The sequence below is a fragment of the Electrona antarctica genome (assembly GCF_951216825.1).
Source record: "Electrona antarctica genome assembly, chromosome: 5".
Taxonomy (NCBI): Eukaryota; Metazoa; Chordata; class Actinopteri; order Myctophiformes; family Myctophidae; genus Electrona; species Electrona antarctica.
In genome coordinates this window covers 57517012-57536462 of record NC_136810.1, presented here as the reverse complement: position 1 = coordinate 57536462, position 19451 = coordinate 57517012, and the positions used below count along the sequence as shown (strand labels likewise).

General features: G+C 46.2%; 1 protein-coding gene across 1 annotated transcript in view; it reads right to left on the bottom strand.

The window, feature by feature from the left end:
* Window positions 1–3013: 3013 nt before the first annotated feature.
* LOC306923545 (protein phosphatase 1H-like) overlaps window positions 3014–19451 on the bottom strand; it is a 104227-nt gene continuing 87789 nt past the window's right edge. Inside the window, exons 8-11 of the mRNA XM_079501715.1 lie at window positions 18051–18114; window positions 13361–13468; window positions 7808–7959; window positions 3014–3889 (exon numbers count right to left, since the gene is read on the bottom strand). Coding sequence (XP_079357841.1) covers window positions 3742–3889; window positions 7808–7959; window positions 13361–13468; window positions 18051–18114 — 472 coding nt within the window. The 3' untranslated portion in view covers window positions 3014–3741. The remainder of the gene's footprint in view (window positions 3890–7807; window positions 7960–13360; window positions 13469–18050; window positions 18115–19451) is intronic.

Here is a 19451-nt window from a genome sequence, read left to right as displayed (position 1 = left end):
GTTTTGATTCTTTGACAGCCCCCTATAGAGGTAATTAGAATGCATCATTATTATATATGTGGAACTTTCCAAGTATGTGTTGAAAGGATTGTTGGGGACGCGACATCATGATATTCATCTGACATCAGGAAAACTCATTTTGTGTACTTTTACTTTAGGCTACTTTCATTGTACTGAAAGATAAAAAAATATTTTTTTTTAAAAGAAAACAATGTCTTTCCTTCATCTTCCCAGTAAGCAGTGGATCCACATTATTCAGTGCAGTATTTTCACTGAGAAAAAAAAATTGACAACACAAGTGGGATCTTCACATTGCTAGTGTTACATTAACACAATCAGCACTGGGATTTATTTCAAAATAACAGCTCGGGGTGCCGCGCAGATAGGGCCGCTTTTACTCTGTAAGCCACCCCCCCCCCCCCCCCCCTTCCGTTCCGGACAAAAAACGGGAGTAATACTTTTGCTTGCTTACCTCGCTATGATTACGATAAAGTCGCTGAATAATCCCTCGCGTTCATATTTTGAACGAGAGGCGTGTTGAAGTCAGAAATGAAGAGCTTAGTATATCCATCTGGTCAAAACCACGGAGAGCTCCTTAGATTAGGAGATACGAGGCATTCTTTCTGAGCCGTATACAGGGAAGTGAATGACAACACGCATGCGTGAAGAGCAAGGAGTATGGTGCAGAGGGAGAGGCCAACAATTTGTCTCGTTTGATATCAATGAAAATGTGCTAGCAACCCGTCGGTTGGATTAGTTATGACGTTTCCACATGTCATACGGTCTAAATGGGTTAACCACTAAAAGGAGAATACCACTCATTTTCAACTTTTTACTATGTCATTAACATACCTTAGAGTTGTAATAAAAAAAGTCCCCCCATTCTGTGTTGCCGAGAACTGGAGGTCTGAAATGTGCTCAGTAAACATTATGAAGTACGTCTCGCACAAAGATGTACTTCATATTGTTACAGATCTCGTTTCAACAACTTTAAGGTATATTAAAGGAGCATTCAGTGATTTGGGTGATTTGGAAAACCACCCAGTCCGCCCCGGTAACAAAATGTGCACATGCACACTCTACAGTGGGGGAAGTGCAACAGGCCAACAGCATGTGCACCAAGGCCCGCCCCCAGTCGATCATGATTGGAGGAAGGCCCCTCTCATCCTGATTGGATGAAGGCTTTTCAAAACTGAAACTAGGGTTTTTTGACCCCAGGGGCTCACTGGGGACAGGGAGGAACTCCTTATATGGTCAGCACACTCTATAGTAGGGAGGATTATCCAGAAAAAAAGAAAAAATAAGTGATATTTGAATTAAGTAAAATCACTGAATATACCTTTAATGACAGTAAAATGTTGAAAATTTGTGGTATTCCCCATTAACCCATTTTGGGCGGGAACCCCTTTTGGTGTTAGCATTATGTTATGCTTTAGCTATTGAAAAATAGCAGATCTACAAGCTCATAGCGCGCCACCGAGTGGCTCCGCAGGAAATAGCCTTGATGATCGGTGTGTTTATTGTGTCAATTTTCACAGCACATGATTTCGTTTTAGTTCGATTTTGGAGTTTTATAGTTGAATAAATATCATTTGATTTTGGTGGACTAAATCTATACGACTGATTCAGCCGGGTTAAAATAGATTTTGTTTTTGGCGTTGCGTCGTCATAATGCCTTCCGAAAATAGAACGATGAATTCATATTTTTGTACATTAGGGTCCAGGGGAGACACAACATGTATGTTTTATAGGTCTCGAGCTGAACAAGTTTGGGAAACACTGGTCTAGAACTAAAATACATGATTTAAATGATTCCTTTCTTTCTTTTCTCCTGCAAATGAATAATGGATGCCAAGGATGCTCCTGACCAGGGGTTAAAAAAAAAAAAAAACACGTTAAAAACATTAACAACAAAAGAGAGGAGGCATGACTCTACATATACAGTATACACAGTATTATACACATCTCTATCTGGGTTGCTCTGTACACTGTACAGGCCACCCACCAAACATCTTGACGTCTCAGTCAGGACGGAGTATTTTACATTTTCACATTGAGTCAATAAATCGTACCAGCAACGAGACATAACGTTATTGACAGTCAGGGATAAACCGAGACATTCCCAACATCTCAGTGTGAGTTCCGTGATCCCTCCCTGCAACAACGTTGGTCGTCGTCGTTCCCACAACCACACACCGCTCCAGGTCGGCTCCTGAGCCTTTATACCGGGGAAGGACGGTGGATGTGGAGGAACAAAAGAATGGCTGCTTGCTTGGGGTAAACGGGGAAAAGTTCCCAGTTCGATGCCCCAGCTGGCTTCCCCACCCCCTAGTGTTAGTGTTGGACGTGTCCTTGAGCAAGACACTGGGACTGAGCCCTTCAAATCCTTGCGATGATGAGCAGCGGCGGTTTCCTCCTCCGCCGTCCGCGTGAGAACGTGTGTCTTGTGAACGTACTGTAATAATGCACCTTGTGAAGCGCTTTGGATAGAGGCGCTATATAAATGCACGTTTTCTCTTAACACTTCTTTCGCCGGGGATTTTTTTTCACAAGAAAAGGCGCTAGAGTGCCAAGCAGATGAGGCAGAATTTACTTAAAACCCCGCCTTCCATTACTCTTATAACGGGTTTCAGGGATCCAGCTTTGTTTTTTTACTTATTGAATTATTCCGTTTTTAAAATAGAATCGGGAGAGTTGAGGTTGAATGTGGAGCAACCGGAGAGGATCCTGTGTGGGACGAGGTGGGAGAGGCTGTGAGAGTCGACTCTTATAGCGTGAAGAGTCTATAGTCTAGTCGCTTTTAGGAGCACATGGGATGACTTGGGTTACGTACAGAGGTGGAATAGGCTCATCCAGTGACTTAACTCTATTTTTTACATTATTCCACTAAAAAACAGGTTTAATATGCGATTAGGCCACAGACGGACCCCCCCCCCCCCACACCTTCTATTTGATACAATTTCTCATCTCCCGCGGTCCCCCACGGGTCCATTTGGTTCCATTTGTACGCTCTCTGAGTTACAGACCTGTTAAGGGCCCAATGTATTTTGGGGGGCTTTTTGCTGACGCACTGTAGAGAGACAGTAGTGGTCCTCAGTTTTTGGTTTTTTTGGAGGGCGGGCGGGGTGGTGACGGTGGATGGCGGACGGTTGGTCTAGGTCTGTGTGTTCCCGAACTTCCCGTACATCAGGGGAATGATGTAGACGGATATGGATGGCGGATGGTTGGTCTAGGTCTGTGTGTTCCCGTACATCAGAGGGATGATGTCTAGGTCTGTGTGTTCCCGTACATCAGAGGGATGATGTCTAGGTCTGTGTGTTCCCGTACATCAGAGGGATGATGTCTAGGTCTGTGTGTTCCAGTACATCAGGGGGTCTAGGTCTGTGTGTTCCCGTACATCAGGGGGGTGGTTGGTTCTAGGTCTGTGTGTTCCCGTACATCAGGGGGGTGGTTGGTTCTAGGTCTGTGTGTTCCCGTACATCAGGTGGGTGGTTGGTTCTAGGTCTGTGTGTTCCAGTACATCAGGGGGGGTGGTTGGTTCTAGGTCTGTGTGTTCCCGTACATCAGGGGGGTGGTTGGTTCTAGGTCTGTGTGTTCCCGTACATCAGGGGGGTGGTTGGTTCTAGGTCTGTGTGTTCCCGTACATCAGGGGGGTGGTTGGTTCTAGGTCTGTGTGTTCCCGTACATCAGGGGGTCTATGTCTAGGTCTGTGTGTTCCCGTACATTAGGGGGGTGGTTGGTCTAGGTCTGTTTGTTCCCGTACATCAGAGGAATGATGTAGACGGATATGTCGTCTCCGGAGCCCAGTCTGTCGTTGGATATCCTCCAGCCTCGGTCCTTCAGCACGCCCCGCGCTCTCATGACCAGGTCCTGCGCCGCCATCGTGTACCTTAATGAGGTCACAAAACAAGAGAGGGATAATAATGAATTGCATTTTTATAGCGCTTTTCCAAGTGCTCAAAGCGCTTTACAATGGTTCATTCATTCATACATTGGGAGGTGAAGTGGCGAACAGTCGACGCCAGCGTCCTCACTTCGCACATCCACACACCGATGGTGGCAAGCTCACACCGACCAACTCATTGGAGGCAGTGTAGGGTTCAGTGTCTTGCCCAAGGACACTTCGACATGTAGACAGGAGAAGTCGGGATTCGAACCTCCGACCCACGGATCATTGGACGACCTGCTCTACCTCCTGAGCCACAGCCGCCCCAGAATAATAATTATTACCATATACTGTAGCAGTGGTTCTCAAACTCTTTCACATCAAAGGACCCCCGAAATTGATACTAATTAGCCCACGGACCCCCCCATTTGAAAAGATATGCCAGGGAACCCCCATAAGAGAAGTTTTTTTTTTTACGGCTCTAGCAGTGATTCTCAACCATTTGCATGTCAAACCCCCAGTTTGACATGCATTAGTCTACGGACGACCCCGCCCCCCCCCCCCCCCCGCCCACCCACCCATTTAATGGCATTTCTATCTCTGGGACCCCCAATTTATATTGCAAAATCAATGTCAATTTAACTCTGAGAGATGCCTGAAGAAACGTTGCCTAAATAAAGTTCGTATTGCAAGTGCACACGGTGTGCACGGTCTTTGTGCACTTTATGTGCATTTTTCGGAAATACATTGAGCCCTGCCTACGCACCCGCCTCAGAGCATATACAGGTGAATACATTGAGCCCTGCCTACGCACCTGCCTCAGAGCATACAGGTGAATACATTGAGCCCTGCCTACGCACCCGCCTCAGAGCATATACAGGTGAATACATTGAGCCCTGCCTACGCACCCGCCTCAGAGCATATACAGGTGAATACATTGAGCCCTGCCTACACACCCGCCTCAGAGCATATACAGGTGAATACATTGAGCCCTGCCTACACACCCGCCTCAGAGCATATACAGGTGAATACATTGAGCCCTGCCTACGCACCCGCCTCAGAGCATATACAGGTGAATACATTGAGCCCTGCCTATGCACCCGCCTAAGAGCATATACAGGTGAATACATTGAGCCCTGCCTACGCACCCGCCTCAGAGCATATACAGGTGAATACATTGAGCCCTGCCTACGCACCCGCCTCAGAGCATATACAGGTGAATACATTGAGCCCTGCCTACGCACCCGCCTCAGAGCATATACAGGTGAATACATTGAGCCCTGCCTACGCACCCGCCTCAGAGCATATACAGGTGAATACATTGAGCCCTGCCTACGCACCCGCCTCAGAGCATATACAGGTGAATACATTGAGCCCTGCCTACACACCCGCCTCAGAGCATATACAGGTGAATACATTGAGCCCTGCCTACACACCCGCCTCAGAGCATATACAGGTGAATACATTGAGCCCTGCCTACGCACCCGCCTCAGAGCATATACAGGTGAATACATTGAGCCCTGCCTACACACCCGCCTCAGAGCATATACAGGTGAATACATTGAGCCCTGCCTACACACCCGCCTCAGAGCATATACAGGTGAATACATTGAGCCCTGCCTATGCACCCGCCTAAGAGCATATACAGGTGTGCATAAGACTTTGTTGCCTACAACTCAGAGAGTGTACAAACGGAACCAAATGGACCCGTTAGGGTCCATTTGTTTCCGTTTGTACACTCTCAGAGTTACAGACCCACAAGGGTCCATTTGGTTCCAAACCATAATTTAGCTGGAACGGCTCATCCTCCCATAGGCACGTTTCTGTGTGTGTTATCCTACTGGCTCGCCTGCGTGAGCCCCACCGTCTTAACCCATTCTGGCCTGACCTCAAAATTAAAAAAAAAAAGATTCTAAATCCTCCAGTTTTCTGAAATAAATATTTTCACGATTTTTCAAAAATAGCAGACCGCGCTATGAGCTTGTAAGATCTGCTATTTTTCAATAGCTAAATTATAACATAATGTTTAAACCACCAAAAGGGCTTCCCACCGTCTTAATCATCACATAAACCACATTTCAACAAATATTGTAAACAAAAATATTCGATCAATACTGAGATATTGCCGATACGTGTTATGATGACCCCATTAATTGTGCATCCGGGGGGGGGGGGGACGACGACGACAACAACAACAACAACAACAACTTTGAAATCTTGAAAGCATCCATAGTATTTGAATAACCGCAAAGCAGTCTACACACTCATTAGAGTTTGGTGCTAAAACCTTCGGAGAACATTTTTTGAGGACACAAATTAAGCCCCTAGAGCTGGCCGTTATCATCCCTGGCACACTCCATTGACATCAGAGAAACATTTTTTTAGAAATTATCATAATTGCCGCAAGATAGCAGCACTTTATCCTCTCCACAATGTGAGACAGGGTGAATACAAGTTCAACTCTTGTCTGGCTGGCTGAGTTAAGCCTAATTTAGAGAGTTGTCAACTTGTAGTTTGGCTATTTTTGGCATGCATATAAATTCTATCATTTTAATAGTCGTTCTAACTTCAGTGGATGTCGGAGACCACATCACAATTATTTTTGAGGGGCGCTAGCCCCTCCCTCCCATATAAAGGTTTAATGTTTGTTTTTAGTTTGATGTTTGTTTTAAAACGCCATTGACAATGACAATTTTACGTCATCTTGTCCCTAACACAAACATTAAATGCCATTAAAAATAAAGAGAATTTAATGTTTGTTTTGACACTGTTTGTTAATTGTTTTACATCACCAGTACATCACCTAATCAACATGAGTTAGACTTTAATATATTAGCGCCCCTCACTTCACACAGGTGTGATTTTTTTATTAACAGAGATGAGGAGACTATAGAGCGTCACAGTCCCGCCCGTTACCATGGACCAGGAAATGATTCTCCGTTCATTTTCCTCATAGATATTTCAGAAAGTATTTATTTAAAGACGTTTACGCCGCGGACAAAGCCAGCTCGAGTCGTGACAAATAATGACAACAAACACAATTTTTGGGGCCGAAAAAATAATTAGAAAGAAGAAAAAAACGGCAGGTTACACTTTTTTTGTTGTTTTTCTTCTTTGTAATTATTTGTTTGGTCCAAAATATTGTTTGTGTTGTCATGAGTTGTCACGACTCGAGTTGGCTTTGTCCGTGGCGTAACCGTCTTTAAATAAATACTTTCTGAAACGTCTATGGGAAAAATGCATTGGGATTCATTTCCTGGTCCATGGTAGGGGGAGGGACTGCGACGCTCTATTGTGAATAGCTAAAGCCAGCTATTCCTGTAGACTACAGAGAAGTTCTACAGCTACACACACACCAATCCTTTTGAAACTATCTCTCCTCCGTATAATTATATGTGACCAGATTTGACTGAGGGATTTTCATTGGATTTTTGCTTTTTCATGTGATAATGAAAGCAGTGAATCATAGCTTCAAATTGACATATTGGTTGTTCAGTTTGACCCACCAGTTTTGGAGATATGGCTTATAGAGTAATGTCTTGCAGAACACAGCGAGTTGAGAAAACAGGCTTGAAAGGTTCACTTCTGTGGTCTCTAACATTACACCTAGCTACATATTTAAGCGTTTATTTAATATTTACATGTCGATTTCAGCTCTGACACCTTTTACAGACATGCTCTAGTATGTGAAGAGTATGCCTGTGCTATTAACTAAATACAAAAAAAAAAAAAAAGTTTTCTCCTCTGGTGAAAAAGGAATTTGCGCGATGGCAGGCTCTCAGTCAAATCTGGTCACATATGGTCTCTGTCGGCTGGAAAGTAAACCTCATATGGCCCAAACTGTGACTTCTCAGGATTCAAATTTTTAAAAAATAGCAGATTGGCACATAAAGACATAACGTTGCGGTCCGTCCAACATGCCTGTGCTGGTCGTCGGGGTCACAGTTGCCCAGGAAACTCGTGATGGCTTCCGCCACTTCCTGGTTGGAGAGGACGTCCCACAGTCCGTCTGTCCCCAGCACCAGGACGTCGTCGGCCCCGTGCTCGCACTGCGACAGCGAGTACACTTTGACCTGGAGGAGGAGGACAGGAGGATGGGACAACCATTACTACAACACTTTGACCTGGAGGAGGAGGACAGGAGGATGGGACAACCATTACTACAACACTTTGACCTGGAGGAGGAGGACAGGAGGATGGGACAACCATTACTAAAATACTTTGACCTGGAGGAGGAGGACAGGAGGATGGGACAACCATTACTAAAACACTTTGACCTGGAGGAGGAGGACAGGAGGATGGGACAACCATTACTAAAACACTTTGACCTGGAGGAGGACAGGATGGGACAACCATTACTACAACACTTTGACCTGGAGGAGGAGGACAGGAGGATGGGACAACCATTACTAAAACACTTTGACCTGGAGGAGGAGGACAGGAGGATGGGACAACCATTACTAAAACACTTTGACCTGGAGGAGGACAGGAGGATGGGACAACCATTACTAAAACACTTTGACCTGGAGGAGGACAGGAGGATGGGACAACCATTACTAAAACACTTTGACCTGGAGGAGGACAGGAGGATGGGACAACCATTACTAAAACACTTTGACCTGGAGGAGGACAGGAGGATGGGACAACCATTACTACAACACTTTGACCTGGAGGAGGAGGACAGGAGGATGGGACAACCATTACTAAAACACTTTGACCTGGAGGAGGACAGGAGGATGGGACAACCATTACTAAAACACTTTGACCTGGAGGAGGAGGACAGGAGGATGGGACAACCATTACTAAAACACTTTGACCTGGAGGAGGACAGGAGGATGGGACAACCATTACTAAAACACTTTGACCTGGAGGAGGAGGACAGGAGGATGGGACAACCATTACTAAAACACTTTGACATGGAGGAGGAGGACAGGATGGGACAACCATTACTAAAACACTTTGACCTGGAGGAGGAGGACAGGAGGATGGGACAACCATTACTAAAACACTTTGACCTGGAGGAGGACAGGAGGATGGGACAACCATTACTAAAACACTTTGACCTGGAGGAGGACAGGAGGATGGGACAACCATTACTAAAACACTTTGACCTGGAGGAGGACAGGAGGATGGGACAACCATTACTACAACACTTTGACCTGGAGGAGGAGGACAGGAGGATGGGACAACCATTACTAAACACTTTGACCTGGAGGAGGACAGGAGGATGGGACAACCATTACTAAAACACTTTGACCTGGAGGAGGAGGACAGGAGGATGGGACAACCATTACTAAAACACTTTGACCTGGAGGAGGACAGGAGGATGGGACAACCATTACTAAAACACTTTGACCTGGAGGAGGAGGACAGGAGGATGGGACAACCATTACTAAAACACTTTGACCTGGAGGAGGAGGACAGGAGGATGGGACAACCATTACTACAACACTTTGACCTGGAGGAGGAGGACAGGAGGATGGGACAACCATTACTAAAACACTTTGACCTGGAGGAGGAGGACAGGAGGATGGGACAACCATTACTAAAACACTTTGACCTGGAGGAGGAGGACAGGAGGATGGGACAACCATTACTACAACACTTTGACCTGGAGGAGGAGGACAGGAGGATGGGACAACCATGACTAAAACACTTTGACCTGGAGGAGGACAGGAGGATGGGACAACCATTACTAAAACACTTTGACCTGGAGGAGGAGGACAGGAGGATGGGACAACCATTACTAAAACACTTTGACCTGGAGGAGGAGGACAGGAGGATGGGACAACCATTACTAAAACACTTTGACCTGGAGGAGGAGGACAGGAGGATGGGACAACCATTACTAAAACACTTTGACCTGGAGGAGGACAGGATGGGACAACCATTACTACAACACTTTGACCTGGAGGAGGAGGACAGGAGGATGGGACAACCATTACTAAAACACTTTGACCTGGAGGAGGAGGACAGGAGGATGGGACAACCATTACTAAAACACTTTGACCTGGAGGAGGACAGGAGGATGGGACAACCATTACTAAAACACTTTGACCTGGAGGAGGACAGGAGGATGGGACAACCATTACTAAAACACTTTGACCTGGAGGAGGACAGGAGGATGGGACAACCATTACTACAACACTTTGACCTGGAGGAGGAGGACAGGAGGATGGGACAACCATTACTAAAACACTTTGACCTGGAGGAGGACAGGAGGATGGGACAACCATTACTAAAACACTTTGACCTGGAGGAGGAGGACAGGAGGATGGGACAACCATTACTAAAACACTTTGACCTGGAGGAGGACAGGAGGATGGGACAACCATTACTAAAACACTTTGACCTGGAGGAGGAGGACAGGAGGATGGGACAACCATTACTAAAACACTTTGACATGGAGGAGGAGGACAGGATGGGACAACCATTACTAAAACACTTTGACCTGGAGGAGGAGGACAGGAGGATGGGACAACCATTACTAAAACACTTTGACCTGGAGGAGGACAGGAGGACGGGACAACCATTACTAAAACACTTTGACCTGGAGGAGGAGGACAGGAGGATGGGACAACCATTACTAAAACACTTTGACCTGGAGGAGGACAGGAGGATGGGACAACCATTACTAAAACACTTTGACCTGGAGGAGGACAGGAGGATGGGACAACCATTACTAAAACACTTTGACCTGGAGGAGGACAGGAGGATGGGACAACCATTACTAAAACACTTTGACCTGGAGGAGGACAGGAGGATGGGACAACCATTACTACAACACTTTGACCTGGAGGAGGAGGACAGGAGGATGGGACAACCATTACTACAACACTTTGACCTGGAGGAGGAGGACAGGAGGATGGGACAACCATTACTAAAACACTTTGACCTGGAGGAGGAGGACAGGAGGATGGGACAACCATTACTACAACACTTTGACCTGGAGGAGGAGGACAGGAGGATGGGACAACCATTACTAAAACACTTTGACCTGGAGGAGGAGGACAGGAGGATGGGACAACCATTACTAAAACACTTTGACCTGGAGGAGGACAGGAGGATGGGACAACCATTACTAAAACACTTTGACCTGGAGGAGGACAGGAGGATGGGACAACCATTACTAAAACACTTTGACCTGGAGGAGGACAGGAGGATGGGACAACCATTACTACAACACTTTGACCTGGAGGAGGAGGACAGGAGGATGGGACAACCATTACTACAACACTTTGACCTGGAGGAGGAGGACAGGAGGATGGGACAACCATTACTAAAACACTTTGACCTGGAGGAGGAGGACAGGAGGATGGGACAACCATTACTACAACACTTTGACCTGGAGGAGGAGGACAGGAGGATGGGACAACCATTACTAAAACACTTTGACCTGGAGGAGGAGGACAGGAGGATGGGACAACCATTACTAAAACACTTTGACCTGGAGGAGGACAGGATGGGACAACCATTACTAAAACACTTTGACCTGGAGGAGGACAGGAGGATGGGACAACCATTACTACAACACTTTGACCTGGAGGACAGGAGGACAGGAGGATGGGACAACCATTACTAAAACACTTTGACCTGGAGGAGGACAGGATGGGACAACCATTACTAAAATGTTTTGGTTAACGGTACCCATTTTGACCTGAGATCAGATTCTAAAAATGTCTTTTTGAAAATGACAGTTTTCTGAAAAAGCTATGTTTCTATGTCAGTCGTTCTTCGGTTTTTCAAAAATAGCAGACCCACAAGCTCGTAGCGCGCCACTCGGTGGCACGCTATGAGCTTGTAGATCTGCTATTTTTCAATAGCTAACACCAAAAAGGGTTCCCGCTAAAATAAAATGTTTCTTTCTTCTTTTCTGAAATTAAAAAGATTGACAATCACTGAGTTTAGACTTCCAAAATGCAAATTATAGCTTGTGGTGTTTTCATAGCATCTGTCCTGGCAAACTGGCAAAAAAATCTCTGTGATCGAAGCCAAGGGGGTAAAAAGTTGAGAGAAACCTCAAAGTATAAGTAAAGTCAACCGTGAGTGAACTCGGACGCAGATGAATTAAAGATCAAGGGAATAATGCATTATAAGTATCACAAGACGGCAGGCAGGGGGGAAAGAGCTGGGTTGTAGGGGATGCTTCTTGGTGCAGAATGTTAATGCAGCCGTGCTTCCCGCAGCAACAACTTGGGGTTGAGGTTGAGGTCCAGCCACTGTACATAATTATGTGACTACATTTGACTGAGGGACTGCCATTGAATTTTTTTTGAATTTTCGTTTTTTTCATGTCATATGAAAGCAGGGAATCATAGCTTCAAATTGACATATTGGTTGTTCAGTTTGACCCACCAGTTTTGGAGATGTGGCTTATAGAGTAATGTCTTACAGAAAACAGCGAATTGAGAAAACAGGCTTGAAAGGTTCACTTCTGTGGTCTCTAACATTACACCTAGCTACATTTTTAAGCATTTATTTCATATTTATATGTCAATTTCAGCTCTGACACTTATTTCAGACATGCTCTAGTATGTGAAGAGTCTGCCTGTGCTATAAACTCATTTTGAAAAAAATGTTGAAATAAATAAAAACGTTTTTTTCTCCTCTGGTGAAAAGCTGGAATTTGCGCGATGGCAGTCTCTCAGTCAAATCTGGTCACATATTTCACTGTTGATAGAGACTATATGTGACCAGATTTGACTGAGGGGCTGCCATCTTGCAGCCTCCAGCTTTTCACCATGCAGAGGAGAAAAACTGAAATTATTATTATTTCTTATCCAATTAATAGCACAGGCAGACTCTTCACATATACTAGATCAATGTCAGAGCTGAAATCGACATGCAAATATGAAATAAATGCTTTAGGTGTAATGTTAAGAGTCCACAGAAGTGAACCTTTCAAGCCTGTTTTCTCAACTCGCTGTGTCTCTGCAAGACATTACTCTAGAAGCCATATCTCCAAAACTGGTGGGTCAAACTGAACAACCAATATGTCAATTTGAAGCTATGATTCCCTGCTTTCATATGACATGAACAAAAATCCAATGGCAGTGTCCTCAGTCAAATCTGGTCACATATGGGCCCCATCTTGTACGACGCCTAACGCCGGGGCTCCACTGCGGCCATCGGGCATCCGTCAGCGCTGCGTCATCGCCAAACGCAGGGAATGTTCCCTTTTTAATCAACAAGGGGTTTATTTTTCTTTCAAATAGTTAAAATAGCCGGTCTACATGGACGATGTTGTGAGCTTGTAGATAATCCTAGTATAGTACAACATTAAAAAGGAGAAGAAAAATAAAAAAAGGGGCAAAAAAACCGATTAAATTAAAAACGTGAAAAATGGCCTATTTGATCATTAAAATAAACATGCTGTGAAACTGCCGCGTGGTCAAGTGGTCAGCTGCGATCAAAGAAAAAGGTTGAGAACCACCGCACACACACACACACACACGCACAGTGAACGTAGAGTACCTCAGGACAGCAGGAGAGGAAAGGCTTGATGTAGATGTTGGAGTCGTGCACTTTGAGCTCCTGGTCTCCCAATCCTCTGGTGACTCCAATGGTGGCCAGCACACGAGCCTGTCACACAGCAGCACAGGTGCAACACTTCATAACGAGGCTGTCACACAGCAGCACAGGTGTGACAGTTCATAACGAGCCTGTCACACAGCAGCACAGGTGTCACACTTCATAGCGAGGCTGTCACACAGCAGCACAGGTGTGACAGTTCATAACGAGCCTGTCACACAGCAGCACAGGTGAGACAGTTCATAACGAGCCTGTCACACAGCAGCACAGGTGAGACAGTTCATAACGAGCCTGTCACACAGCAGCACAGGTGTCACACTTCATAGCGAGGCTGTCACACAGCAGCACAGGTGTGACAGTTCATAACGAGCCTGTCACACAGCAGCACAGGTGAGACACTTCATAACGAGCCTGTCACACAGCAGCACAGGTGAGACACTTCATAACGAGCCTGTCACACAGCAGCACAGGTGTGACAGTTCATAACGAGCCTGTCACACAGCAGCACAGGTGTGACAGTTCATAACGAGCCTGTCACACAGCAGCACAGGTGAGACACTTCATAACGAGCCTGTCACACAGCAGCACAGGTGTGACAGTTCATAACGAGCCTGTCACCAGTGTTGTTTTTGTCGACTAAAACAGACGAAGAATGTTCGTCGACTACCTTTTTTCACTGACAAAAAACTAAATGGAAACTAAATTGAAACTAAGCTATGATGACTAAAACTAAGACTAAATGTATTGACAATCTTGTCAACAGATAAAAACTAGACTAAAATGCTAGGAAGGGACTAGTGGACAAGAGATCCAGTATAAGTCAATTTACACTTGGTTACATGCTGAAAATAGCAGATCTACAAGCACACAACGCGCAACACGTCGTGAGCTTGTAGATCGGCTATTTTCAGCAAGTGTAAAATCAGCCATTACGACGGCATCAAGGCCCACCAAAATACATTTTAGTCGACTAAATCAACTGTAGATTTAATCGACTAAAATCTTATGACATTTAGTCGACTAAATCTAGACTAACACTAAGACATTCCAGGTGACTACAATGTGACTAAAACTAAATGAAAACTATTCAAGAGACTATGACTAAAACTAAAATCTAAATGTGCTGCCAAAAACAACACTGCCTGTCACACAGCAGCACAGGTGTGACACTTCATAACGAGCCTGTCACACACGGGAGTAGGGATGGAGGGATATATACACATATACATATGCTACTTTTGCTATTTTTGAATCATGAACGGTAACAGTTTAGTACCATCATTTTATGAGGTTTCCACTCGACAGCGACGACTTATTAAATATGTACCGTACCGTTTTTAGAAGACGAAAATCAGGGATATAATATTAATAACCCAATGAGCATTATTTAGAATTAGGAGGAAATATAGGCCTTAAAAACTCTCTCTGGTTTGACAATTATTCCCGAAGACCCAGGATATGGCTCAGAGCAGAGGAGAGGATACACAGCATTTTAGGCACATGAAACATGAGCTCAAATGGGGCCATTATTTAACGGAAGAGAAAGATATTGCTCACGACACTGTGGAACCACGGCGTTACACAACATCTCCCAACAACCAGTGTTGTTTTTGTCGACTAAAACTAAGATGAAAAATGTTCGTCGACTACCTTTTTTCACTGACGAAAACTAAATGGAAACTAAATGACAACTAAGCTATGATGACTAAAACTAAGACTAAATGTATTGACAATTTCGTCAACTGATTGGCTTGTGAAACCAAGCCGTTACACACATCTCCCAACAACCTGCCCACTTTGCAAGTCCTTAATAATCATCGTATTCCCGATTCCCCCCCTGGGTCTCACGCTCAGACACCGCCTGGTTCATTTGCACGCCGAATGAGTTTGCTTCTGATTCTGTCTGCCTTTTTAACACACATTTAACACACATTTAAAACGGGTAGGTTGCACACATACAGTAGCATTTGACTTACTGTGAATCTGTGAAATGCCAGTGTTTGTTTTTGAACTAAAGCACAGTGGAGCAGAGCAGACTAAAGCTGCATTCATATACTCCAGTATCAGGTGATAGCTTATCACCGCGGTGTAGTTTTTTAAGGGTTAGAAAACTACAACATTACGTCATTCGCCACGGTGACATCTCTCTGTTTTTACTGTCGGACAAGTCCTTTCACTCTCACTACCACCCCCTTCAATAAAACAGCAGATCTACAAGCTCGTAGCGCGCCACCAAGTGGCGCGCTACGAGCTTGTAGATCTGCTATTTTTTTAAAGTCGTGAAAATGTGGTGCAAATCTTTGAATATATATTCTTTCGGAGCGAACGTTTTTAACGCAAATCTTTGCTTCTGGGGGGGGTCCTGGAACAACATATTTTCAGATGGGGGGTTGGCGGCCAATTACATATATGTTTGGGGGTCCTTGACAGGAAAATGTTTGAGAACCACTGACATAGAAACATGCAGGGCCATGTGTGCCGCAGCTTTGATGTGCTCTGGCCTCTCTCTCTCTATCTCTCTCTCTCCTGCACAAAGCCTTGCTCTATCCAGCCGTCTCCGCATCGCCCCACATCAAAGCGAGCAGAGCTCCATGTGGGCACACAGGCCCACACTGTGCCAGGGGGTAAAGCCCCACACAGGCCCACACTGTGCCAGGGGGTAAAGCCCCACACAGGCCCCACTATGCCAGGGGGGTAAAGCCCCACACAGGCCCCACTATGCCAGGGGGTAAAGCCCCACACAGGCCCACACTGTGCCAGGGGGTAAAGCCCCACACAGGCCCCACTGTGCCAGGGGGTAAAGCCCCACACAGGCCCCCACTGTGCCAGGGGGTAAAGCCCCACACAGGCCCCACTGTGCCAGGTGGGTAAAGCCCCACACAGTGTCCACTGTGCCAGGGGGTAAAGCCCCACACAGGCCCCCACTGTGCCAGGGGGTAAAGCCCCACACAGGCCCCACTGTGCCAGGGGGTAAAGCCCCACACAGGCCCCACTGTGCCAGGGGGTGAAGCCCCACACAGGCCCCACTGTGCCAGGGGGTAAAGCCCCACACAGGCCCCACTGTACCAGGGGGTAAAGCCCCACACAGGCCCCACTGTGTCAGGGGGTAAAGCCCCACACAGGCCCCACTGTGTCAGGGGGGTAAAGCCCCACACAGGCCCCACTGTGCAGGTGGTAAAGCCCCACACAGGCCCACACTGTGCCAGGGGGTAAAGCCCCACACAGGCCCCACTGTGCCAGGGGGTAAAGCCCCACACAGGCCCCCACTGTGCCAGGTGGGTAAAGCCCCACACAGTGTCCACTGTGCCAGGGGGTAAAGCCCCACACAGGCCCCCACTGTGCCAGGGGGTAAAGCCCCACACAGGCCCCACTGTGCCAGGGGGTAAAGCCCCACACAGGCCCCACTGTGCCAGGGGGTGAAGCCCCACACAGGCCCCACTGTGCCAGGGGGTAAAGCCCCACACAGGCCCCACTGTACCAGGGGGTAAAGCCCCACACAGGCCCCACTGTGCCAGGGGGTGAAGCCCCACACAGGCCCCACTGTGCCAGGGGGTGAAGCCCCACACAGGCCCACACTGTGCCAGGGGGTAAAGCCCCACACAGGCCCCACTGTGCCAGGGGGTAAAGCCCCACACAGGCCCCACTGTGCCAGGGGGGTGAAGCCCCACACAGGGTCCACTGTGCCAGGGGGTAAAGCCCCACAAACCAGTAGACCTACAGGTACTTGTGCCGGCAGATGTGGACACACCATTGGGTCCACATCTGCTCTAGTTATCAGTGAAAAGACACGCTTTGTTCGTTGCTGTCAGGCAGAAACCTTATTCCATATTTTAACTTTGTGTTTCTTTTTTGTTTTTGGTGTAAATTAACGTCCTATATATTCTTACGCGAGGTTTCCACGCGACAATGTCGGCGTTGTAGGGCAGGAAACCTCGCATTCTCCATGTGTCTCTGCATGTCAAACTTTGAATGCCCCACCATTTCCTGAAAAGTATCCGTTTTTGGACATGGAGGATATTCTTCTCCGTCTCCGGTCTAGAGGGGGTAGTGAACCTCCTCTGTGACCTTTTCAAATAGTGTCATTGGGATGAGATGCTAAATGTCACCAAAACCGTTGCCCTGACGAGCCCCGGGACCTTTGCTTTCATATGTGGCTGATAACACTCCGATCGCCCGGGGTTATTTAATCCATTAAATCAATTGCGATTTATAGCAACGGAGCACTTTTACCGACGGACCGGAAGTTATACCGGATGTGGCTGGAGCAGCTAAATGTAGCCAAAACACTTTTAACGGCAATCGACAACAACGGGAGGCATGATTAAATCTAACGCGACTAGCGACTGGACAGCGGGTGGGCCCGTCTAGACTAACACAGGATCTTTTCTTAGAATTGGACGGGATGGATCGCGAGTTATTAACGTTTTAAGATTTTCGTTGTCGTCGGCTAAACAGGGGCCCGGGGGAACTTTTTCGATGACGTCCCACTGTTGCGCAACATGCGCTCCCAGGCTGTGGATCGATGCGATCGGTTTTCATAACAATAAACTCATGTCCAAAACTGTTACTTTTCAGGATATTTAAAAATAAAAACGCCTTGATGATCTGGTACTTTTCTCTTGTGGTGCTTTACCTTCTTCCCTTCGCCGTAGATCAGAGGGAACTTCAGGTCATCGTCATCTATGGTTTTATATGCCCTAGAGATGGAGAGAGAGAGAGAGACAATGGTTTTATATGCCCTAGAGATGGAGAGAGAGAGAGACAATGGTTTTATATGCCCTAGAGATGGAGAGAGAGAGACAATGGTTTTATATGCCCTAGAGATGGAGAGAGAGAGAGAGAGACAATGGTTTTATATGCCCTAGAGATGGAGAGAGAGAGAGACAATGGTTTTATATGCCCTAGAGATGGAGAGAGAGAGAGAGACAATGGTTTTATATGCCCTAGAGATGGAGAGAGAGACAATGGTTTTATATGCCCTAGAGATGGAGAGAGAGAGAGAGACAATGGTTTTATATGCCATAGAGACAGAGAGAGAGAGACAATGGTTTTATATGCCCTAGAGATGGAGAGAGAGACAATGGTTTTATATGCCCTAGAGATGGAGAGACAGAGAGAGACAATGGTTTTATACGCCCTAGAGACAGAGAGACAATGGTTTTATACGCCCTAGAGACAGAGAGAGAGAGACAATGGTTTTATACGCCCTAGAGACAGAGAGAGAGAGACAATGGTTTTATACGCCCTAGAGATGGAGAGAGAGAGACAATGGTTTTATATGCCCTAGAGATGGAGAGAGAGAGAGAGACAATGGTTTTATATGCCCTAGAGACAGAGAGAGAGACAATGGTTTTATACGCCCTAGAGACAGAGAGAGAGAGACAATGGTTTTATACGCCCTAGAGACAGAGAGAGAGACAATGGTTTTATATGCCCTAGAGACAGAGAGAGACAATGGTTTTATATGCCCTAGAGACAGAGAGAGAGACAATGGTTTTATACGCCCTAGAGACAGAGAGAGAGACAATGGTTTTATACGCCCTAGAGACAGAGAGAGAGACAATGGTTTTATATGCCCTAGAGACAGAGAGAGAGACAATGGTTTTATATGCCCTAGAGACAGAGAGAGAGACAATGGTTTTATATGCCCTAGAGACAGAGAGAGACAATGGTTTTATATGCCCTAGAGACAGAGAGAGACAATGGTTTTATATGCCCTAGAGACAGAGAGAGAGACAATGGTTTTATACGCCCTAGAGACAGAGAGAGAGACAATGGTTTTATACGCCCTAGAGACAGAGAGAGAGACAATGGTTTTATATGCCCTAGAGACAGAGAGAGACAATGGTTTTATACGCCCTAGAGACAGAGAGACAATGGTTTTATACGCCCTAGAGACAGAGAGAGAGACAATGGTTTTATACGCCCTAGAGACAGAGAGAGAGACAATGGTTTTATACGCCCTAGAGACAGAGAGAGAGACAATGGTTTTATATGCCCTAGAGACAGAGAGAGAGACAATGGTTTTATACGC